Source organism: Helianthus annuus, chromosome 4 (assembly GCF_002127325.2).
Source record: "Helianthus annuus cultivar XRQ/B chromosome 4, HanXRQr2.0-SUNRISE, whole genome shotgun sequence".
NCBI classification, from domain to species: Eukaryota; Viridiplantae; Streptophyta; class Magnoliopsida; order Asterales; family Asteraceae; genus Helianthus; species Helianthus annuus.
Genome location: NC_035436.2, coordinates 14,454,745 through 14,480,606, shown reverse-complemented (window position 1 = coordinate 14,480,606; position 25,862 = coordinate 14,454,745). Strand labels below are relative to the sequence as shown.

Here is a 25,862-nt window from a genome sequence, read left to right as displayed (position 1 = left end):
CCACGACCATCGACATCCCGGTGTAGGCGTACACCCGGTATATATTGTCGACATTAAATTAAAAGACGTAGCCGTTGGTTTTTATACTACGGTTTTACGCAATGTGGTGTGTCTATAAATCTTTAACCCGGCACGACCCGGGCTACTGAACGCATAAAAGAACATGTAAAACGTTCACAAGATTTTATTATAATTTTCCCAAGTTATAAAAGAGTTTGTGCCTTGTGCATTCAAATCAATTTTAATAAACATTTTCAAATGTGTCAGTTGAATGTATTTACCAGTGTAAACTGACGTATTTTCCCCAAAAAGATTAAGTGTAGGTGCTAGACGAAATTGGCTGGTATTAGCTGCCTAAGCATCACGAATAGTCTCGCAAACTCGATGCCGTATCTGAATGAACAATATTTATTTATTTTGATCCGCTGTGGATACATTCGACTTCTGTAATACATTTGATATTACAATCAGAGGTTGAAATATATTTATTTATCTTTAAGCTTCCGCTGTGCATTACATAATTGTGTGGTTTGACTATATTGTTGCCAACATCGTCACGGTAATCCCCCACCGGGCCCACCGGTGAGACACGTGGAAATCGGGGTGTGACATGACATGTACTAGACCCGACTTGGCTTACGCGGTGAGTAGGCTAAGTAGATACACCAGCAATCCGTGCGCGGATCATTGGAAAGCTATCACGAGGGTGCTTAAATACATAAGATACACAAGAGATTATGGACTGCATTATACCCGACAACCAGCAGTGATCGAAGGATACACTGATGCAAACTGGATATTGGATAATAAAGATTCCAAATCAACAAGTGGTTACGTGTTTACACTTGGAGGAGCTGCCATTGCTTGGAAGTCTTCTAAGCAAACGGTCATAGCGAGATCCACAATGGAATCTGAATTTATCACCTTGGATAAGTCAGGCGAGGAGGCGGAATGGCTACGTCAATTCGTGGAAGATATTCCAAGATGGCCAAAGCCTTTGCCAGCCATATGTGTACATTGTGATAGCCAATCAGCGATTGGTAGAGCTCAAAGCTTGATGTACAATGGCAGATCAAGGCATATGCGACGTAGACATAACACGATACGACAGCTACTCTCAACGGGTGTTATCACAATTGATTATGTGAGATTAGCGGATAACATTGCGGACCCGTTTACAAAAGGCTTAAGCAGAGAGTTAGTAGAAACGTCGTCAAGAGGAATGGGACTAAAGCCCGTGGTAAATGGGAATATGAGGGAAACCTAACTTAGTTGACTGGAGATCCCAAGATCTAAGTTCAATAGGACAACTTAATCATATTACCAAAACGGAGTCACTGTGGGGGAGTACCCCAAACTAAATAAAAGGGAGTTACATATACTTCCTAGTCCATTCCAATCAGTGACATGAAGTGAGGTTAAGCATATTAAGGTTAATGATTTCGGTAAATCAAATAACCATGATGCTTTTAATGATTCATGGGAATCACCTATGTTAGAGAGAAGTGGGGTCGCTTTAAATGGATTTGTGGGGTGCGCAAATCCTAGAGCTCTCGCAGAACCAGGCTAGTGTTCCAGGACCATAATAGGACACGACAATGAGGAGTTGGCCAAACCAGGGAGAGTATTGTGTGAAGTGTATTGTCGTTTACACAAATGGGGGTATGTTCAAGGACATCGCGTCTACACACCGCTAGTAAGCTAAGTGCGTTTCACAAAAGAAGGTTCAAAGGCTTCAACCTACCTATCTTGCAATACTCAACTGTCGAAGTTTATCGTTGAAAAGTGTAAGGAAAAGATCCATTTCCATACATGTGGGGGATTGTTGGAAATTTGATGAAAATAACATTTTTCATGTGGGGGATTGTTGGAAAAATAAGTGAAAATAGCATTTTTCACAAATATAGGAAAATGATTTTTTCCTATTTTGGACTAGAAATAAATATAATAAAATGAGCGGGTTTTATGTATTTATTTGTGGGTTTGTGTTCTATGTTGGAAGAGCTTCGCAACGAACTAAACCACGTCCAAAACCGAGCTAAGATGAATGAGATATCGATGCTCAAAGTTGGGTGTTTGGAACATTCAATGTTGAAACTAAAGGGAAAGTAGCACCTTGTCCCACATAGGAGGAGAGATGGAACTTAAATGGGTATTTAAGGTGGAACTCTCCATCCTTATTGTTTCATGGAAGCACACACTAGTGTCCTCGCGAAGGGTGCGGAGCACCCTAACTCGCACTCGCACTCGCACACGCTCGCGCGCGTGGCGTGGGCGATGAGGCGCAATGTGGCGCTTTGATGGCGCACTTTGCACTTCTCATCGCCGCTTGAGAGCCGCCTTTGTATTTTTGACCGCGCGCGCGTGGTGGAGCACAAGGGTTGCAAGGACCAAGTGGTAGGTGATGCGGCGCATGACGTGGCAGTCATGCGCATGCGCGCACGAGTACACATGGCGCGCGGTTGCACGCATGGTGCATGGGTCCTGCTGTGTCGTGCGCGGCGCACCAGAGTGAGCCAATACGGCGCGACTATGTGGCGCGCACGTATAGGCTCACAAGTGAAGTGGCGCACGCGCGCATGGACTGGAGCCAAGAGGACGCACCGCGCATGGCCTTGAGCCAAGAGGCCGCACCGCGCATGGACGGACTTGAGCCAAGAGGCCGCACCGCGCATGGCCTTGAGCCAAGAGGCCGCACCACGCATGAGCGCGCATGGACATGGGCCAGTGTGGCTCACGCGCGCATGGCAGTGAGCCAAGATGCCGCACCGCGCATGGGCGTGCAGACCTAGGCGCGCGCGCAGAAGCTTCCAGCATTAAATGACATGGCAGTTTCAGTCCAGCTTCGTAACTGACGAGTTAATAGGCTTTGACTGGGAATTAAATGACGTATTAAATTGCATTGAAGACGTTTAATGCAATTTAAACCTCTCATTTAATTCGTTTTGAATGTTTCAACCTAGGAGCTGTATAAATACAACTCCATACCCACTTCAGAAAAACACCAGCAACAACAGCTTATGCAAACAACATTCCTCCTACTTCTAATCATCTTCTTCGTGCAAGTTTCAAGGTAACCTTCGGGTTGTAGGCGAATTCCGGCAGTACTTCTGCTTCGGCTGTTGTACCCTGGGAAACAAAACGAGTACTCCTGGGAGACTCGGAATTTGTTTTAAGGGAAGCGTGTGTTCACGTGCCTCAGCCACTCTGCTTCTACTCCATTTCTTGTATTTTGGTTTATTTCAGTTGTATTCGTACTAGTATTTTAGCTTTCTAATTTCTGTATTGTAATCGCATTAATAAAATTTGTTTTTATTTTATTTAATTACGCGAACGGTTCCTACAGTAAATGCATCAAGTCACCCAACTAGCTAGATGATATCCATGTTTACTTAGAAATAACCTTGAAACACGACGAACCATTGGTGACACTTTTATGATTCTTGAAAATATATTAATATAAATATATACATGATGAATGAAATCAAAACTTGTCCTTGTACTTGTCTTTGAAATCCATGGTTGGGTTCGTGAAATGATAACTCATGTTTACTCGAGAACCGACACGACTAATTAATTAATATATGATAAAAAAGAAACTGAATGAACAGTGTTCATTCATATTCATATTATATATTAATTTAGAATGGAATATATCAATAAAAGATCAGTAAATGGTATCGGGTATAAGTACCGGTCTTAAATTTATCAAATTGGTGTATTTTCGGTACCGGTTCTGCACAGTTAGTCATCGGTTTTTACCCTTAAATACCAGTGCCGTACCAGTACCGACCGGTACCGAACCGTACCATACTAGGTATATTCGGTACCGGTACCCACTTTTGGGGATTTCGGTAACGGGAACAGTGCTTTATAATTTATTCTTTAAATTAAAATTAGAATGGAATACATCATTAAGAGATCAGCAAATGGTATCGGGTATAGGTACCGGTCTCAAATTTACCAAATCAGTGTATTTTCGGTACCGGTTCTGCACAGGTATTCACCGGTTTTTACCCTCAAATACCGGTACCATACCAGTACCGACCGGTACCGAACCGTACCATACTAGGTATATTCGGTACCGGTACCCACTTTTGAGAATTTCGGTAATGGTATTTTTGGTACCGGTTGGTACCGAGCTCATCAAATCCTGTAGCAACGCATCAATGCAAGTAATTGCACCGTTTAGATTACTTTTCATACACACAGTAAGTAAACTGTATTTTGTTTGAATGAGGTTTTATATACACAACAACTTATTTTGCTTTCTTTCTTGTCTTTTTCTGTAATGAATGAATTGTAACATGTAAAATTAACTTGCATATTTAGAATATTGATGAGCAAATCGTATCAAATCCTGTAAACGAATCGGCATCGTATCGGTATCAAATTTACTATACCAAATCATTTTCGGTACCAATTTGCTACCCACCTTTTGGCGTTTTCAGAATCGTTACTTTCGGTTCCACACCGGTCTAGCATCGTACCTGTATTTTATTGATTTTTACCTTCATATACCATATCGTATTGTACCGATCATTTTCGGTGCCGGCACCTAATTTCGATGATTTTCCGGATCGGTACTTTCGCTGCCGTTACCGGTACCGAGCTCATCCATATTTTAACGTGTTAGCACCGTAATAACTGAACTGAAAACAATCGAATTTCTAACGTGTAGGACGTGTGGGTCCTATTATTATATATTAGGTTATTTAAAATTGTTTTTTATGACGGAGTGATTATCCTTACCACGTCATTTTATTTATGTTTTGATATTCGGTATCTGTTTGCTGTTACTGACACGCATTTTGTAGTCATTGGGTCCCGCCGCAACGCGCGGGCGGAAAATAACTAGTTTATATATGATAAAATTTAAACTAAATAAACAGTAGTTTATTATTATTAAATTAAAATTAGAATTATATTATAATAATTATAATATAATTATTATTATTTTAAAATTAGAATGAAATGAATAGTAACATAATTAAGAGATGAACAAATGGTATCGGGTATAGGTACCGGTTTCAAATTTACCAAATCGGTGTATCACTACAAGAAAAATAGGTTTTAGCGACTACACCTTTAGCGACGAAATAGGTTTCAAATTTACCAAATCGGTGTATCACTACAAGAAAAAATTTTCGGTACCGGTTCTGCATAGGTATTCACCGGTTTTTACCCTCAAATACCGGTGTCGTACCGATACCGACCGGTACTGAACCGTACCATACTAGGTATATTCGGTACCGGTACCCACTTTCGGGGATTTCGGTAATGGTATTTTCGGTACCGGTTGATACCGAGCTCATCAAATCCTGTAGCAACGCATCAATGCAAGTAATTGCACCGTTTAGATTACTTTTCATACACACAGTAAGTAAACTGTATTTCATTTGAATGAGATTTTAAATACACAACAACTTATTTTGCTTTCTTTTTTTTTTTTTTTGTCTTTTTCTGTAATTAATGAATTGTAGCATGTAAAATTAACTTGGATATTTAGTATATTGATGAGCAAATCGTATCAAATCCTGTAAACAAACCGGTATCGTATCAGTACAAAATTAGTATACCAAATCATTTTTGTTACCAATTTGGTACCCACCTTTTGGCGTTTTCAGAATCGTTACTTTCGGTTCGACACCGGTCTAGCACCATAACTGTATTTATTGATTTTTACCTTCAAATACCATACCGTATTGTACCGAGCATTTTCGGTGCCGGTACCTAATTTTGATGATTTTCCGAATCGGTACTTTCGCTGCCGTTACCGGTACCGAGCTCATCCATATTTTAACGTGTTAGCACCGTAATAACTGAACTGAAAACAAACGAATTTCCAACGTGTAGGACGTGTGGGTCCTATTATTATATATTAGGTTATTTAAAATCTTTTTTTATAACGGAGTGACTATCCTTACCACATCATTTTATTTATGTTTTGATATTCGATATTTGTTTGCCGTTGCTAACACGCCTTTTGTAGTCATTGGGTCCCGCCGCAACGCGCGGACGACTAGTTTGCTAAATAAAGCATATTTCGTTTTAGAAAAAAAAAACGCTCTTATAAATTCCACCGTGTCTTTGTTTCTAAACCCGGAAGTGATTTAACACAATATATGTGTACGGAACTACTCGAGAAACAATTATTATATTTTGTTAGGTTTTGCCTTACTTAAAAAAAGCCTTGTATATTTTATCCAAAATATATATATATGCACATTCAATTTCGTAACTAGCATAATTTATTTTAGGGGTTTCAAACCCCTAAATCTTTTTTATTTGGACTTAATCTAATTCTAATACAATATATTACATCTAATGTCACATACTCACATAACTTATTTCCAATTAATACTACATGGCATTTTCATCTTTAATTTATCAATAATCTAATACTAATAAAGGATTACATCTAATGTATCTAATACTAATAAAGGATTACATCTAATGTCACATGTCATTTTATTAATATTCTTTAATTTATTAATAATCTAATACTAATAAATGATTACATCTAATGCTACATGTCATTTTATTAATATCTTTTTTTTGAAAGGTATACTTCATAAAAACAACCGGCCAAAACAGACCGGCAACCAACACAACAAGAAAGAAAAACTTACATCAAATCAAATTTACACCAACTATTCCAATCTACCTCTTTATACTTCGATCTAAAAGAGAACCACAAAAAACTAAGAGCCTTAACCTCGTTATAAATATTCGCCAACTTAACCGCTTTATTCTCGAATTTAAGCTCGTTCCTGGCCTTCCATATACACCAACACCCGATGATAAGAATCCCGTGCAAAGCCTCCTTCCTGGCATCTGAGGGAGCCAGCATGTGTTGTTCTAAGATATCATGCATTGAAAAAAACACAAAGCTGGGAACCTTACACCATGTACATACGAACTGCCACACCATAGCCGCGACGTAACAAGACGTGAATAAGTGATCAACTGTTTCGTCTCCACAATTGCACAGGGGACACGAAATATTATCGACCGGAATATTCCTATCTCTCAAAGCCACCCCCGTCGGAATTCTATTCAACTCCGATCTCCAAGCGAAAATGTTACATTTCGAGGGAATCCATTTGCACCAGTTTAGAACAAACCTGTTACTATAATCCAACCCAGCCGAGAGCAACTTTTTAACAGCCTTAACTGAGAATTCTCCCGACTCTCCTCCGATCCACGACCACCGATCCGTAGCAGCACCTAACCTGACATCGATCAAAAGAGACTGCAGAGCTTCGAAGTCAGCCACCTCCGAACCCCGCAGCTCTTCCTTCCAGCCCCACACTAACGCCGAAGCATTCCCTTGACTAACCAACCTCTCGTTGACAAGACACCTTTTGTTAGACTCCAATCTGAAAAGATTAGGATACCTATCTTTCAGAGGTTCCGAAACAAGCCAGGGATCCAGCCAAAATTTAATATTTTCTCCATTTCCTAAATTCCCTTTGAAACAATTTCTAAGAGGGTCGCCATTCACCTTGATTTTAATAAAAACTTTAGCTATATTACACCACACCCCGTTCGCCGATTTCTTAAACAGAATACTCTCCCAACTCACTCTACTATAATGAATAGCATCGATGGTCCTTCTCCATAAGCTTCCACCTTCCGTTTTGTATCTCCAACCCCACTTGGACAATAAAGCAACGTTCGCGTCTAAAAGTTTATTGATACCAAGCCCACCATCCTTCTTATGCGCCGTAACCCGCTCCCAAGCCACCCAGTGCATTTTTCTAACCTCATCAGACCCTCCCCAAAGAAACCTTCTCATCAAACTTTCCAAATCTTCAATGACTTTTTTAGGAGCTTTATACAAGGAGAAATAGTACGTAAGTAAGCTCTCTAACACTGATCTGATTAAAGTAACTCTGCCACCGATTGAGATGCAATCTGCTTTCCAAGAAGCCAACCTTTTTTGAAACACTTCAACCACCGGACGCCAGTTACTGATACGGTTCATATTAGCTCCCACCTGAACCCCCAGGTATTTAAAAGGAAGACAATCAGGCCTACAACCAATATCATTTGCAGCGTTGACCACCTCTTCCCCATCGACACCCACACCATAAATATTCGATTTTTCCACATTAATCTTGAGCCCCGAGACAATGTGAAAACACCTGAGGATACGAATCACCTTTACTATCTTTTCCTTCGACCATTCACCCAAAATTATTGCATCATCAGCATACAGGAGGTGAGAAATCACCGGACCGTTATTCGGAAGACGAATTCCTGAGATAATACCAGCCGCCCGGGCCTTTTCAAACATTTGCGAGAGAGCCTCCATCACCGTGAGGAAAAGGAAGGGGGAAAGAGGATCACCCTGCCTCATCCCTTTCCCACATTGAAACTGAAATGTAGGAGATCCGTTAACCAGAACCGATGAGCTTGCCGAACTGAGAATACCCGAAACCCACTTACACCATCTATCAGGAAAGCCCATTTGACGGAGGATAGCCAACACAAAACTCCAGTTGACATTATCGTACGCCTTGTCGAAATCGATCTTGAAAAAGAAAGCTTTCGACTTTCTATTTTTAACCCAACCAAGAATTTCATTAATTATCAACGGCCCGTCAAGAATACATTTACCTTTCAGAAACGCAGACTGAAAATCCGAGATAATCCCATCTAACACCAAGCGCATCCGATTGGCCACCACTTTAGAAATAACATTGCTGATAATGCCCACTAAATTTATGGGCCTGAACTTATCGAGTGAAACTGGATCTTTAACTTTGGGAACCAAAGTAATGAACGAGGATCCACTCCCATGATTAATAATCCCATCCTGGAAAAACTGTTGGAAAATCGCACCAAAATCATCTTTGAACTTTGGCCAAAAAGCTTTGATAAACTTAAAATTGAACCCGTCAGGGCCAGGGGCTCTATCGTCACCACAGCTGAACACCCCTTCTTTGATCTCCTCGCTAGAAAAAGGCGAGATAAGCATACTTTTATCCGCATCACTGAGTTGACGAAAACTGTCGCTAATAAAATCAGGTCTGATCGACACATCCTCGAAGAATTTATTACGGAAAAAAGAAAAAATATGTTTTTTAACCAACGTTGGCTTAGAACACCACTCGCCATCAATATTAAGACCATGAATAAAGTTTGAAACCTTCCTGCAGTTAATCAAAGAGTGGAAAAATTTGGAGTTCTCGTCTCCGTCCAACGCCCACCTGATTCTAGCTCTTTGTTTCAGATCCTGATTTCTTCTATAATCCATCTCTTTCAAAGATTTCTTATTTTCGGCCATGACCCACTCCTCTTCTTCGTTTAAATCCCTAGATTCCATTTCTTCTTCCAGCCGTTCCAGCTCCATTAGCGCCGAAATAGCCTGCTCGTTTTCTTTCACTTTCAACTCCTCTCTCCAATTTTTAATAAAACTCCTCAACCTGGCAAATTTTTTAGACAAGGCCACATCCGGAGGATCAAACGATGAGAAACCCTCCGGCGCTCTGTCAACTGCCTCTTCCAACCCTGGTCTCCCAATCCATGAGCTAAAGAAACGAAACGGTTTCGGGCCGTAATTAAGGTTCACAACTGACAGCAAGATAGGATAATGATCCGACAGGTAGCCCGAAAGCACACGAACACAAGCTTCTGGCCATTTATTAAAGAAACTGTTGCAAACTAAAAACCTATCTAGTTTGCTTAGCTTTTTTCCGTTCTCCCTATTGCAAGTATATTTCCTGCCTTGCATTGGGTACTCCAACAAGCCAAGGTTGAAAATAAAATCATTAAAATGTCTAGCACAAGTCGATTTAAACCTGGAATTCTTCCTTTCATCCGGCGATCTAACTGAGTTGAAATCCCCACATAACACCCATAACCCTCCAGAAGCGTCAATCTGATTAGAAATATCTCTCCATAAACGACATTTGTCAATAATCCTTTGAGGGGCATACACATTAATAAGCGAAATGCGGTCCCCACTACCCACCAGAGTACATTTGATTATCAAGAAATTCCTATTTTTCACACTACTGTCGACCCTCAGAACCTTCGGATCCCAGATCCACACAAGACCTCCAGACTGACCAATCGAACCTACAAACTCCATCTTAAAATATTTATTTCCCCAGAACTTAGAAATAACCGAATCATCCAGCGATTCTTTCTTAGTTTCTTGAATAGCGATAGCCCCAACCTTATTACTTAATCTCAACTCCTTAACCCACTTTGATTTATCCCCTCCAAACAAACCCCTGATATTTAGAGAGATGATATTCATAATTTACCTACATTAATACCTTCTTTCCTGATAATGGAATCCACCAGACGACTGCTTTGCTCCAACTGAACTCCGATTAGCGCTCCCAACCTCATCGTTTCATCCACCTCCTGAGCGATAAATGGATCGGCAACTTTTCCTACTGGACAAATATCTTTCACTGCACTGATACTTTCTTCCTCGAACACCTCATCCGCCCCTCCCCCTTCCTCTGAAGCCACGTGATTGAGGTCCAAATTTCTGCCAGATTTGTTAAGATCATGGTCCTGGTGACACATCACATCTCCTTCGGCCTCATCTGAATTAACTTGCAGATCAGGGACAACCCTAGAACCCAGGTTCCCAAAATGCTCAAATGACTCGACTTCCTCAACCTCAGACCTGCATCTCTTTTTTGGCCTGGACCCAGAAACTGGGCTTGTCAAATTAACATCCTTGACCTTCCTAAAGGGCCTACGAGAGAACTTTTTTCTAATGGGCCTACCCAAATTTTCCACAGAAACAAAGGCAGACTTCACATTAATATTATCCCCCTCCACGTCACCTGCCTCCCCATGCATAACGAAAGATGGTTCCTCGAGACCGGGGCCTGACTTAGGACTCGAGCTGGCCTGCAAATTATCTTTTCCAACAATAAAATCTTCATTAACCACAACATTAAATACCCCTGTCGATTCGATACCCCTCGGTCGAAGATGATCCGACTTTTCATGTACCCCTATGACCACCTTAGACTGTTCGTGTTCCCGACTGCCCGACTCCCCGGCCGATGAATCCAAGTCCAGATCACCTTCGCCATCTCCGGCAACCTTCTCCGGCCAAACCTCTTCAAACATACAATCCGGCACCCAGTCATCGAGTTCCTCCATAACCCATACTCTAAATCTCTTGTTCTTCCACACGAGAGTGACCGAACCAGAAATTCTATCACCCACGTCAACAAGGATACCAATAACGTTGGACGATAAATCCCAGTCACTGGGTGACAGTTGAGAGCTCCTCACCACTTTACCAAAGTGGCCAGCCACATCATCAAATACCTTATTCTCGGCCAGGTGCAGAGGAACACCGTGAACTCTGAGCCATGCAATTCTCTCGTATGCCAAGGACTGACCTGACCATACGTCAAGAGAAACAAACCAATCCTTCCAAAGGTTCAGGTTTAGTAGAAAATCAGAAGCTTCTATTTCATCCTCGAAAGCCAGCATCAAATGAAAACCCCCCAAGTAATATAGCTTGAACCCAGAAACACCCCCTTGCCTGAGGGAGATCCTTATGTTGATCAATGAACCAATATCCTTGGCTCTGCCGACCACAGCTCTCCCTTGGAGGTCGAAAAAAGCACTGGTCTCGTTATGGACCAGAACTTCCTTACCTGAATCCACCACAACTTCCGCTGCATGCTTAGGGACACCGTTGTTCAAAAGAGCCGAACAGTACGAACGACCATTACTAGTGAAAGCATTGAGCCTGGGATTAAAAATATACATAAATGATCTATAATTAACCAGAGGACTATCTCGAAGGAACCAACTAACATGAACTAGTCATAATTCCACAAATATCAAATTGTAACAACAAATAGCCCCGAATCAAGTGAACATCAACCCCTATAACACATGAATGAACTATGAGCTTATGAATAGGACCCTAGATGTTTTAAACTAACATAAATTAACAACTCGTTTTAACAAACATCTTTCCTTAAAAGAAATATAAATCATAAGAAGCAATTTATGGAAATTTGATTCTTTTAACCATAAGACCATGGGTAATGGTTAATGTCAAGGGGCATTTTTTGTCATATCACTATCATACTGCTTCATGTAATGGTTCATAATCTAGTGAAGACAAAAGTGTTTTTAATAAATTTACTTACAAGAGCAAGCAAGGAGAAGGGTTGGAACTAGAAACTTTGAAACCTTTAACTAACACTTGTACTTTGAAAACTTGGAGCTTATTCTTAAATTAAAGAGTTAATTGCCAAAATCGCCCCTGAGGTTTGAGCATATTTGCCATTTTCGTCCAAAATGACACTTTTGTACCATTTTGCCTCCCACGTTTGTAACTTTTTGCCATTTTCATCCAAATAACTAACTTAGTTTATTTTTTCTATTAAGTTGAATGATATTTGGATGAAAATGACAACTATAAACCACGTGGACGAAAATGGCAAATGTGCTTAAACTCTTTTTAATTTCTTTTATTTAGTTAATTTTGTCACATATATAATAAAAAAGAATATACATGTAATTTTTATATGAAAAAAAATAATAGTTTTCTCACATATTTTTTATAAATTTTCATCCAACCACTAACTAAATTAATTTTTTTCTATTAAGGCGGATGATGTTTTAAGTTTTATAAATTAATACAGAAATTAATTTCCAATTGTTTATATAGATCAATTTTATAAAAATAAATCTACTTAAACCTCTAATTTTTATAAAACTAAAATGCTTGTGACCTTATAGAAAAATGTCAAATAAACAATATTATCATATGTACCAAGTTTTGAATTCATCTTCTACTCTTTTAAATTCGCTCCTAACAAAAAACAAAAGCCAGTGCCCCCATCAAACAACGTACCGTTACGAAATCTTAAAATTACCCACCAAATAGTAAGTATAATGCCATCTAATATTTTGTGATAAACACTTTTCACGACGAGCTATTTTCTTGTTAAACTCTCAAAAACAGAATCGAAATATTCATGTTACTTAGAGAAAGAAAACAAAGTTCTATTGAACAAAAGACAACATATAATAACCTTGATACAAAAAATTAATTTATAAAATTTAAAACATCTTTCGCTTTAATAGAAAAAAATTAACTTAGTGGATGGATGAAAATTTATAAAAAAAATATGTGACAAAACTATTATTTTTTCGTATAAAAATTGCATGTATATTCTTTTTTATTATATATGTGACAAAATTAACTAAATAAAAGAAATTAAAAGGAGTTTGAGCATATTTGCCATTTTCGTCCATGTGGTTTATATTTGCCATTTTCATCCAAATATCCTTTAACTTAACAGAAAAAAAAAACTAAGTTAATGGTTTGGATGAAAATGGCAAAAAGTGACAAACGTGGGGAGCAAAATGGTACAAAAGTGTCATTTTGGACGAAAATGGCAAATGTGCCCAAACCTCAGGGATGATTCTGGCAATTAACTCTAAATTAAATTTTGCAAATTTGAAAATGTGAAGGTATGAGGGTGGGGGTTCGACCAGACAAGAGAGGAGTGTGTGTTTTGACCTTTGAGCGTGTATCATTGAGTTTTATACTGGATTATCTTTTTTTTTTTTTTTTGAAACAAAGGGCAAAATTTCATTAAAAAGATTCAAGCTAGAGGCTCAAGAGACATAACAGTACAGAAACATTAGAAAGATAGAAAAAGCATATTACAGTGGAAAGTTCGAAAATTTAAAACCCCTCCATCTCTCCGAGCATATATCAGAATGTCCAGCCCGAGATTTTATCCAAAGAAAAGAGCATGCCTTTATGTCACCTATCACTTTTGGCACCTGAGGAGGTTTAAGATTGAAGATAAAGTCGTTTCTTGTTCTCCAAATATTCCAACATGTTGCAGCTAGAATCACGTGTATCGCCCTTTTTGAAGCTTTTTGGATTTTGTAGGATGAGACATACTCTAGCAGTTGTATGAAACTTAAAGTGAAGCGAGGCATAGGTATGTTGATCCATTGGAAAATCAGAGTCCAAATCTGTTGGGCAAAGTCACAGGTGATTAAGAGATGATCTACCGATTCCAAAGTACCGTTGCAAAGAGCACAGTCAGATGAGGGAAGTGGTATTCTTCGTGCAAGTAATGCCTCTCTGGTTGGGATACGGTCTAGTACAATTCTCTAGAGAAAGCAATTTCCTTTTTTCGGGATCCAATGTAGCCAGACGAGCGCTTTCGTTTCCGGAATGTAGCTTATATGATCCAGTTCATCCCTTAGTAAGTTTATTGTGAATACCTCGCAAGATGCTCCTATTCACAGCAAAAGATTTGGGCCAGGTCCTAGTGCTGCGGTATGTAGTAGGGTAGCGCAGGCAACCAACTCCGCCTACTGTACTGGATGGGTCAGCCCATTTGAACTGCAGCAGAACCATTTTGCACCATCATTTGTTATTTTGTACCTCTGTTGAACTTTGCATCTTTTCTACGACTCTAATGCATAGAGAACGGAAACACTTCGCGTAGAGACATGTTGCCAACCCAAATATCCAGCCAAAACAGAGTTTTATCCTCCCTTCCCATTTTCGGTATTATTCTTCCTTTAACATCAACGACCGAATTTTGTGAAACTCTACCCATGTTGATGATAGATTTCCATACACCACCGATTGAGCTTCCGGATATTGGAGTGCCATCTGTCCCTACCATGCAGTGCCATCTAGTATGGTGTGGTGCATGGATTTAATGTGTCTATATTTTTTGTAGGCCATAACTAGTTGTTGAAGATTGGTTGTCAAACAAGTCTAAGTGTCATGAAAGTCCAAGGTATGGGCGACGCTCATGACTTTCCTTTTAACTAATTTTTAAAAAATAACTAAAAAAGGAAAAACTATATGGGGATGGAGAAACAAAAAGGGGTCAGCCGATTTTTCAATCGGAAAGCTATTGGGTCTGTTAATCAAAGAGTTTATAACAATAGGAAATAGATCTACATCAACACTGTTAAATAATATAATTTACTTTAAGACCATCCGTGTAATACTTAATTTCAGTTATAAGAATGATTTATAAGTGTTTATAATATATTGTGAGACCACTCGTGTAACATACGGGTACTTAGACTAGTTCATTAAGACCACCCGTAGTGGGGCGTGATTTTTTAAAAAAATTGAAAAATAACGCCCCAAAACGCCCCCCTAACCATTACACTAGGCGTTATATCAAAAAAAAAAAAAATTCTGAAAATGATGTTTGGCGTTATAATGAAAACGCTCCATGTGGTGCATGTGGCCAATGGGCATTTATTCCAATGTTTGACCAGCCACTATGATTTAAGTTGTTTTTTTTAATGACTGGAAGGGGCATTATTTGAGCATTATCCCCATTACACCACTTTTGCTATAATGCCCCATTGCTGACTAGGACGCCACGTGTCGAATAATGCCCCATGGTGGGGGCATTATAAGTTGTTACCACTACACATGGTCTAATAAAGTGAGACTATCAAATGAAGTTAGGATTGAAAAACTAAAAAAACAAGATAAAACCCTATTTTGGTAAATGCTTTTGGACTAACACTCTAGTAAGGGGCTCTTTGGCAACTTCCGAATGATTAAGTGCTGAACCAGTAATAGGTTTGAACTATTAAGTGCTGAACCAGTAAGAAGTCTGAACCATTAAGAGTCAGTATAATGCTTAACTGTTCAGAGGCAAATATCTAACCAATTCAGATTAGAGGTCTTAACTATTAAGACTCACTATAATGCTTAACCATTCAGAGGCAAATGTCTAAACCATTCAGACATTTGCCCATAAAACAAACATTCTGAACCAGTAAAAGTCTGAACCATTAATAGCGATATTAAAAGGTCAACAAATAGCACGTAAATACTTTTTCCACCAATAATATTACCCGTCCCACCAACAACGTTACCTGTCTTTTGTCTTAAGCATCACAATCTCCGCGAACCCACCAATAGGATTTCCATGAGAACAAAACCAGTCTCCAACGGAGAAACGCCACGTCAGCTTCCCACCCGTCGAACCACCAAGTCCGTCACTGTACGATCAGCTCAGGAATCGGTTCAGATCATCATCAGCCACCAAATGTCAGTTTCATCTTCACTCAGTTAACAATTCATCTTCAAACACTCACTGAACTCAACGCCTGTACAGTTCATCTGGTATAAACCCTAACCCTAATTATGCCGCTCTTTGTTTGCTATCTGATCATCAATAACTGCATTGAATTCAGAGCAATGTTTATGTATTTTTCTAACTTAATTGTTCAATTGGATGTTTAATTCATGTGTAATCACTATATGCATCAATTTAAAAGCTCTTAATGCATCTTTATGCTTTGATAATAATTGATTAACAAGGTTTTCATACTTTTTTAATATTTTAGATTATATGTATTTTTAGAGGGTGTTTGGGGTTGAGTTTTGAAGGAGATTTTTAGATTACTTGAGTTTTGAAATCGTAAATAATCAGTTTTGAGTGTTTGGGTAAAAAAACTAAAAAAATTGATTATTTGCGTTTAGAAAGTTACAAAACGCAGTTTTCCAAAAGCAGCCCCCCGACTGCAACAAAACGCAGTTTTCCAAAAATTGATTATTTGTGTTTAGAAAAGGATTTTCACTTGTTTATTTTTTTAAATATATATTTGCCAAACACTCAAATAGTTGATTATCTGATTATTGTGATATCAAGCAACATAATCAAATCCAAACACTATCTTTCAACATCACGTTTTGTTACATTTAATTAATTATCTGATTCTGATTATTCAAAAATCAAAACGCATAATCTATTTTCGAAACTCAACCCCAAACACCCTCTTAATGGTATGCAATGTACTAATATATGAAAAGGTGTAATAACAAATTGTTCCATGGTCAAAATTCACGGTTAACTGACATATAACCGACTCGATATAACCTTCAAAACCGTTTAACCGAAACCGCCATAACCGATTGGTTATGGTTTCCATTAACCGCCAACTCGGTTATGGTTATGGTTATGGTTATGGTTATGGGCCCAAACCGAATCATGCACACTCCTAGTAATCGCTATATGCATCAATGTAAAAACTCTTAGTGCGTCATTGTGCCTTGATTATTGTGGCGATTGTGTAATTTGGCTCTGATTTAGTAGAAAGAGGCATTTAGCATAATGTTGTCCGTTGCTTTCTTTCTGATAGATTTGGAACCCTAATTTTGTGCTTTTTGTTAGAAATGGGTACATGTGTCTATCTTTTCGCTAGTAACTGTTGTCTTGTTTGATTGCAGATTGGTTCAAATATGGTCAAGAGAAAGATACATGCTGCGTATTCGTATCCACCAACTACGGAGGTTTGTGTAGTGAACTTTGTACATATTTTTTCTTAATGGACCTATGTGTTTGTTGTGCCCCTTATGTACACGAGCGTATAAACAAAGTATGCCCACGTGTTCTCCTTTTGATGATATACAGTGTATAATGTTGTTTCTTCAGGAGTTATATCCGGCTAATGTGAAGATTAGATGCCAAATCGGAGTAACAACAGAAATCCGAGATAGGTTGGGACCAGGCTCTGCTAGGTCGGAGTTATTTCGGGGCACGTGTTTCGGACATTGGCTAGATGTTCAAAATACATGTAACGACTCGCCTTTAGTCCATCTGATGCTACAAACTGAATATATCCCGACCCCGGTCGTGCATCAAGACGCATTATATTTTCGTGTTGGAGGTCAGGATTTGCGGTTTGGACCTCAAGAGTTTTGCCTCATTACAGGACTGCGATTCGGTCCTCATCATTGGAAATACGAAAGGGCAGATATGACATTTAGAGAGAGGGTATTTGGTGATGCACAAGCTAGACCAAAGGTTTTGGATATAAAAAACGTCTTTAATCGCTTTCTTGATCGGTTATCGGACCTTGATGCAGTACGGATTTGTCTGCTGATGTTGGTTGAGGTCGGATTCATGGCCTGCGATCCTCGTGGACCGGTTGACTTGACTCTTCTAGAACTAGTCGAGGACCTCGACTCATGGAACACATATCCATGGGGTTCATACGTCTGGAGGTCTGTGTACAAGCACTTACATAATGCGCTCGCAAAGCGTTCTGCTCGACACCGTTATATGCCACTTGGTTATGCGCTAAGTGGATTTATTTGGATCTTTAAGGTTATCTTGTTTTGTTCAACTTTTTCCTTTTTATTTTTAGAGTAAAATGCCATTTTCGTCCCTGAGGTTTGACCAGTTTTGTGACTTTCGTCCAAAGGTTCGTTTTTTCGCGTCTGGATCCAAAAGGTTTAAAATCTTGCGATTTTCATCCAGCTTGTTAACTTTATCCAATATTCTCCTTTAGGTCAGGGGTATTTTTGTTCTTTTTGTTAACTTAAAGGGCAATTAGGTCTTTTGAATACTTGTACATTATGCTAAATGGTTGTACACAAAGTGAAAAAGATCGAATTGCCCTTTCAGTTAACAAAAAAGACAATAATACCCCTGACTTAACGGAGAAAAATGGATGAAGGTATCGAGCAGGATGTTGGATCCAGATGCGGGAAAACAAACATTTGGATGAAAGTCGCAAAACCGGCCGAACCTCTGGGACGAAAATGGCATTTTACTCTTTTTTATATAATTATAGTTTACTTTTCTGAAGTTATTTTATTATGATTTTCTAGATATGGATATTCGAGGTTTTCCCATACGCTAAGACGTTTGCTGTCAAGCGTGACGGGATTCCCAGAGCCATTAGCTGGGGCGCGAGCAAGTGTATGACGTGGAAGCTTGCATTACCATTTGTCACGGATGCCACAGTGGTGTGTAGTTTAATATCTGCATTAGTTATTCTTGTCTTTTCAATCATTGCATCAGTATTCGTTAATTTAGTGTGCTATTAACTTTCAGCCTGGATTTGAGCCACTACCAGCGTTGACACCAACTCCTGAAGAGTGCGCCACTGATTGGTGGCGCGCCAGCTGTCAGTTTTTTGACGACTATGCTTATGATTCTTCACCGCTGTTGAAGAAGGCACACTTATCATCACCATCTCAGCCGTCGGTTATGGTCCCGGACCAGCTGGCAGAGGACATTGCTGACCCCATCACCATGCCGAGCTCAAACAACACCACTGGTCACCAAAGTACGGGGTCAAGGACAAATATGGAGAAAAGAATGGATAAGTTACAGAAGCCGTTGGTTATGACACGTCTCACGAGTTTAGAGGAGCGGGTTGATGTAAATATCCTGAACTCTTCTTTTTCATCACTTGAAAATCTTATGAAATGTATTTCTTATGCAGGAGCTATTGAAGGCCAGGCGACCACTTTGTCTAAAGGCGGAGATCCCGACGACCTCAGACTTGTTTGGTCCTTTTGACCACGTAGAGGATCGTGTTGTGGTAAATTATCGAAATCCCTTTAATGCTTCAAGTGATCATTTTACGACATCTAATTCTTATATTGTACAGGTGGGAAAGGTTTCATCTGAGTCTGACATAATTTGTGTCCAAGGCTACAACGTAAAGCAAAGTGTCGCACCGATTCTCGAATCCATTTTCAAGAAACACGGTGACATTGCAGCAGATTGCCTATTCAAACCAGCTTCTATGAGATCATCTTTCCTTGAGATCGTTTGCGAAGCAGTCAGTCGAATTCAAACCAATGATGATATTGAAGAAATAGAACGGCAAGTGCTAGTTGCAGAAGCAGCCAACGTTAACGTTTCATGGCTTCGTGTTCACTTGGACGCCATCCGAGCCCACAGGAAGTGCAGTTTGCTTGTGGAAACGAAAGCAAACATGGGTTTGGTTAAAAAAGCCGCCTTAATGGATCTGAGAGAGAGTTGCGTGGAGCTCATGGCCGCACAAGAACGGTTTGAAAAGGCGGAAAAATGCGTGAGAGTACTTAATCTTGTTGAAAATAATTTAAATGAAAACATCTTGGAATCTAAAGGTAGTGTAGACTCATGGGCAAGACAACCAGTGGTTTTATAGGCTAACTAAATTTGATGTAGATGTATAGGTGAAAAGTCGAGAAGGTGTAGAATGCACAAGTTGCACAACTCTGGTAAAATTGTTGCATCTGAACATTTAATTTTGTAACATCCTAGAGTCTTAAGACTAACGGCCGTTAAAAACTAACGGAGAACTTAACATTGCGTTATGGAGTAACGGCCCCTCCACGTTGCCGGTGGAGAGGTGCTACACACCGCCACGTGAGTCGTTAAACACGGGCGTTAGGGTAGAGATGGTGAATGCCTTAACGGGTGTTTAGAGGGAATAAAATTATGGAGTTGAGTGCAACCGTTAGTTACCCTGAGCATTTGAGTTTTTTTTTTTTTTTTTTTTTTTTTTTTTTTTTTTTATAACTAATTTTTTAAAAATGTATGCATACATAACCCAGTATTTTAAATACACGAAATTCTCTAATCTCTTAACAAAAAAATTAATATAATCTCAATGACGAGAAGAGCTTGGATCTAAGCTGAAGACATAGCCTTGACAATGGCTTGGTTGAACACTTGAACGTGACCAAGGGTTTAATGGCCGACACGTATCCGTTTTGGAGAGCAACTTTTAATAATTTTCAACAAAGTTTGGGTAAAACTAATCAGTCGGTACACCAAGTAGCATCAAGGTGGATGGATTTGAGACATAGGCTTGCAAGATTCAATCGAATCTTTAACCTCTTGGGGCTACTCGGTGATGTGGAAAACGCGACAAAACCGGTTGACAAGGCCTTTGCCGAGTACCATATGGTCCATGAGTCCAGAGGGTATGGTGACATGCCATCCTTGGAGAACTATCCGTCACGTAGGCGCCACGTCAAAGTCCTCCCAAGGATGGTCCATCCCCCAAAAGTAGAGGGTATGGGAGGATGATCCTAGTCATAGTCCTCCCCACCATTTTTATGTTTTTTTAATCTTCTACTTTTTTTAACATTTAACAAAAAAACTAACAAAATATTATCATTAATATTAAAAAACATTACATAAACTTAAAAAAAAACTTAAAAAAAATACTTAAAAAAACATAAGCTTAAAAAAAATAAACTTAAAGAAAAAAACATAAACTTAAATCCTAATATATTAAAATAAGCTACTAGTCTTCGTCTTCCTTGTTGGGCCATGTCGCCTGCAATACGTAAAAACAGTGGACGACTCATGCGGAACCGACGTCGAAAAATCTCGGCTGGGTACACGGGTTCGTCGGCAAAATAATCGGCTACTAGTTTAACGTGGGCGGCTATAAATTTAAAATGAAACATAAATGAAATTAATTATAAAATACATTTTAAAATCTATATAAAACATAAGGAAAAAAAAATACTAAAATACCTTCTTGGTCTCGGTTTAATTTTGCTCGTCTAGTTAGCCTCTGGGACGACGCTTCATCACCCGCCCATGATGACCTGATCCGCGTTCATAACCATGTTGCATCCTCTTCCGAAGTTGAAAATACCACGTAGACGAAGATGATGAAGAAATGGAAGAAATTGAAGAAATGGAAGAAGGTGAAGCCATGGTAATTTTTTAGAGGTAGATGGGGTGGTAGCGGGTAAAAAATGGTATAAAAATAGATGAGTTTTTATAAAAAAGGGAAGAGGGGTTATAAAATGTGAGAGAGATATGAGATTGTAGTGGGTGAAAAGTTGTGAAAAAATGTGTAAAAGAGGTGAGTATTTATAAAAGTGGGAGTGAATTAGGTGTTTTTTTTTTTGAAATTTTACCGTTTGAAAAAATAAATTAAATTAGAAATTAATTTTTTTATAATAACGGCTACTTTTGGTCTTGGGCCCCACAAAATGTTCCGTCGCCAACGTCTAAGAATCGACGGAAAGGACGGGGACCGGGGGGGGGGGGGTTTGGTGTTGCTGGCGTCGCCAGGTGGGAACGGGAGGTGAGACGGACCCATACCGCATAGCCTGAAAAAGTATATAGGCACACTAGGTTATAACCCGTGGTACCCACGGGTCGCTCTATTTTAAGGATATTAATATTTTATTAATTTTATTACAAATGTTTTTTTATAAAATTTGTGAGGATATATATAAAATAATTCAATGTTAATCGTATATAATAATATATGCAAACAATGCGATTTATCAATGGTAACAATTACCATATAATTTTCAACATATTACAAGAAAATTTTCTACGTATGTAGAATGATTCAGACCAAGATGAAAGGATGATAGCCCATCTCGTCATTCTCTGGATACACATTTGAAGCGATAAATTGATATAGCATTTAGCTTGGTTAAAATCTTAAAGAGTAGCATTTAAAAAGGAATATAAATCATTGTATAAACGAATGAAACATATAATGTATTACTGAGTATAACATATATATTAATAACCTAATTTATATATGTAAAATGAACATGAACTTGAAATATAAATTCTATTTAGCCCATATCCATCGATTGAAATGGTGATTACTATTTAATCAATTGAAATCTTTGTTCAAAGTTATTGCAAATATTCCACTTTTTTAAAATGTTAAACCTTCTATATCTTAACAATAATATAAAGATGTGATTTTTATATTTTGAATTATTTAAATATGAATAAGTTGATTGCAAACATAACGTTAGTTGTAGTATTTAATTTAGAACCAATATTTCAGTGGCTTTTACAAAACATATATTTTCGAATTATTGAATTATTACTTAATAGATGGGCGGCTGGTTAGAGAATTTATTAATTAAAAAATGAAGCAAAACCATGGGCATTTAGCCTGGATCAACATCAAGTATAGCAGTTGTATGGTTATTACCATCTGGAACAATGGAAAAATATTTTATAGGCAAAAACCAATGGCATTCAACCTGGATCAAAATTAACTCCCTTGCCATTCTCCATCTGGCATACTCAGCTATTTTCAAGTATCAAGAGAAGCTCTTAATGCCTTGTCACACAAAAGAGATGGAAACAAATATTAGATTTCTAGTTTCCTACAAATATGTATTAAAAAAAAATCAAATACTAACCGAATGATTTTGGGTGTACCAATCATAATGGTAATCACCATATCTCCATCAACGGTGATATGTAACATGATGAGAATATCTAGGAAAAAATAATTATCACATTAATTTTAAAACCACTATTAGGAAAATAAACATTGAAAAAAAATCAAAGCACAAACCTGAGGAGTTGTGTTTTTCTCCTTCACGTCTGAGGAGTTATGTTTTTTCTCCTTCACGTCTTTGAAAAGTGTGATAATGGCAATTTCAGTCCAAGCATCAAGAACGGTATTCTACTGACCTCAACACCAAACATTAGTCTCTTTCACAAGTTCTAATTCTCCCTATATAATTAATAGATTGCCATTTAAACTACGATAGAGTTGATAAATAAAACTTTAAAAGGCTGCACTAAAAGAGGTGATACCTTAAAACACGGACCGATAGGTTGTTCCCTGTCCTTGAACTTTTAAGATTTGACTGCACTTCAATGCCAAAGTTTGGACAATACAAACATAGGGAGAAGATCATGCGAGAACCACCTCTTATTGTGAGAACCGCGAGAACCAATGTGAACACACCAAAAATGCCTAAAAATAGCTAAAAATCACACAAATTTTTTTTTTTGATTTTTTTTAATATTTTTTAGGTTAAAATCGCTACTTTCCGAAGCAAAAAAAAAAAAAAATTATTTTTTTTTTAATTTTTTTTTTTGCTTCGAAAAGTAGCGATTTTAACCTAAAAAATATTAAAAAAATCAAAAAAAAATTTTTAGATTTTTTTTTGATTTTTTTAGATTTTTTTAGGTTTTTTGTGGGTTTAGTTTTTAGCATTTTAGCTTGGGTGGGGGGGGGGGGGTTTAGGTTTTTGGGGGGGTGGGGGAGGGGGTTTAGGTTTTTTTTGGGGGGGGGGGGGTGGGGGTTAGGTTTTTTTTAGGTTTTTTTTTTTTTTTGGGGGGGGGGTTTAGGTTTTTGGGGGTGGGGGAGGGGGGTTTAGGTTTTGGGGGTGGGGTGGGGGTTAGGTTTTTTTTAGGTTTTTTAAGGTTTTTTTAGCTTGGGGGGGGGGGGTTGGGGGTTAGGTTTTTTTAGCTATTTTAGGTTGTGTTCACATTGGTTCTCAAGGTTCTCACAATAAGGGTGGTTCTCGCACGAGCCCCTCCCTACAAACATAAGGGTGCATGAATATAGATTTTTTTTCAAGATTAGGTGGTTCAATGGCTTCAACAAACTTTAAAGCCTTACAAATATACGGGATAAAACAACAAACCAAAATCAGAATTGTGTACCTGTCGGATCGAAATCGGTGTCGGAATTAGGTTCGGAGAAGGCTGGTAGGCGTTTTTATTATTCGATGACACGCAAGCGCCGAGACACTGCAGCTTTTCAGCCTTCTTACCGTACCGTTCCGGTGTCGCCGGTTGTTCTACCGGTTCATTCCGGTGCCCTATACTATTCATTCCGGTATTCAATTCTGTATATGAACATCTTAGAGGGGTAAAATTCTAATTAATGAAACTCATTATTATAAGGGGTCCAAGTGTAAGCTTTTCCAGTGCAGGATACACAACTCTTAATCACTAACGATGGTGATTCCATCGTCGTTATTCTTCACTAAAACAAAAAACAGGGTTATTAAATTACTTGATTTTTATAAATTTGCTCGAGTGAGTGATTTAGGTTTAAGAGTGGAGACATGTGAATTTATAAGAGTCGATTCCGATAAGCCCATGGTGAACCCCTTGTCGTGGGATATTATTCGATTTTATACGGCGTACTTTCGGCAGCCGGAATAGTTGGATTCTACTGATCTTGATGAATCACAGGTGATGATCTAAATTGCAAATATCTGTTTCTTCGGTTCCCTTATCTCAGATAGCGGATCCCTCGTGTCTTTCTAAGTCATTCTGCATTTGCTTCGGAATATATACCAGGTCAATCGGAACCCTACACATCACTCGAACTACACTTCAATTAAGTTAAAGCAAGTCAATCATAACATGTAGTCATGTACATTTTGAATCAGCAACGTTCGAGTTCATAGTAAAATGCAGTTTAATCAACAAAATTCCAAACTGTGTGCAATCACTTGAAACCAAAAATGAACAAAATTTCAAACTATGTGCAATCACTTGAAGCAAGTCAATCATAACATGTAGTCATGTACATTCCGAATCAGCAACGTTCGAGTTCATAGTAAAATATAGTTTAATCAACAAAATTCCAAACTATGTACAACCAAAAAGATTACCTTTATGCTATCGGATCTTCACTTGAAACCGTTGATGATATTTTTAACCCTAAATTACAAAGAAAATCAAGATAAATTAATCAACCAATTAAATCCTAAATCAGAAAGAAAATCAAGATAAATAAAAAACCCTAATTTCAACAACCAAAAAACTTAAAATCGGAATGTTACGGTGGTTAAATACAATCGAAAAAAGATTACCTTTATGCTATCGGATCTTCGCTTGAAATATCACCGTTAATGATAACATTAAAGTGCGGCGGAGGCAGATCTTGAGAAGAACAGATAGAAGATGATTCATTGAAGATGAGAAGGATTTGAAGAGGAGGCGGCGGATGCGATGGTAAGAAGAGAGGTATAAGGAAATGAAAGGCCATTGATAAAGATTATTTTTTTGTAAGAATATATATGGATCCGAATACTGAATCCAAATACAAACGGACCATCTTGATATGCTAATAAAAAACCCATTCCATTTCTCGCCTAAACCAAATAATAGAGGCCCTAATCAAGTGACACGTGTCCCATATTTTTTTTGTTTATTATATACAAGAATTACCCATTTGACCCATTTAATAAAAAGAATACCCATTTGACTCGGTTTTTAAACTTAACTCTTATTTTGTTCTTTATACTTTAGAATTTTGGATGAACATATAAAAAGCATCTAAGAAGCAGAACTTTTATAAAAAAT

General features: G+C 38.3%; 1 protein-coding gene and 2 long non-coding RNA genes across 6 annotated transcripts; 1 reads left to right on the top strand and 2 right to left on the bottom strand.

The window, feature by feature from the left end:
* The first annotated feature begins 15,895 nt into the window (after positions 1–15,895).
* LOC110935830 lies at positions 15,896–20,111 on the top strand. Of its 4 annotated transcripts, none has more exons than XM_022178183.2 (7): positions 15,896–16,127; positions 17,249–17,311; positions 17,454–18,128; positions 18,635–18,772; positions 18,861–19,190; positions 19,255–19,353; positions 19,423–20,111. In XM_022178183.2, the coding sequence occupies exons 2-7, from the start codon at positions 17,261–17,263 to the stop codon at positions 19,945–19,947; spliced, it is 1,818 nt and encodes a 605-aa protein (XP_022033875.1). In that variant the 5' UTR covers positions 15,896–16,127; positions 17,249–17,260; the 3' UTR covers positions 19,948–20,111. The 4 variants fall into 4 exon arrangements, with proteins under 4 accessions (XP_022033875.1, XP_022033873.1, XP_022033874.1 ...); XM_022178181.2 differs by having other exon boundaries at positions 15,896–16,141; XM_022178182.2 differs by having other exon boundaries at positions 15,897–16,066.
* A 1,752-nt stretch (positions 20,112–21,863) lies between these two features.
* Positions 21,864–23,550, bottom strand: LOC110934408. Its single transcript, XR_002588312.2, has 4 exons — positions 23,349–23,550; positions 23,104–23,265; positions 22,946–23,024; positions 21,864–22,863 (listed from the first exon to the last, which is right to left on the bottom strand). It is a non-coding gene; the product is annotated as an uncharacterized LOC110934408 (long non-coding RNA).
* Positions 23,551–23,996: 446 nt separating this feature from the next.
* Positions 23,997–25,822, bottom strand: LOC110934407. Its single transcript, XR_002588311.2, has 3 exons — positions 25,370–25,822; positions 25,169–25,217; positions 23,997–24,880 (listed from the first exon to the last, which is right to left on the bottom strand). It is a non-coding gene; the product is annotated as an uncharacterized LOC110934407 (long non-coding RNA).
* Positions 25,823–25,862: the final 40 nt, after the last annotated feature.

Coding starts and splice junctions, on each gene's coding strand:
- LOC110935830 (XM_022178183.2), top strand. CDS start 17,261: ATGGTCAAGAGAAAGATACATGCTGCGTATTCGTATCCACCAACTACG. Junction 17,312..17,453: donor CGTATCCACCAACTACGGAG/GTTTGTGTAGTG, acceptor TTGTTTCTTCAG/GAGTTATATCCGGCTAATGT. Junction 19,191..19,254: donor GTTTAGAGGAGCGGGTTGAT/GTAAATATCCTG, acceptor TTTCTTATGCAG/GAGCTATTGAAGGCCAGGCG.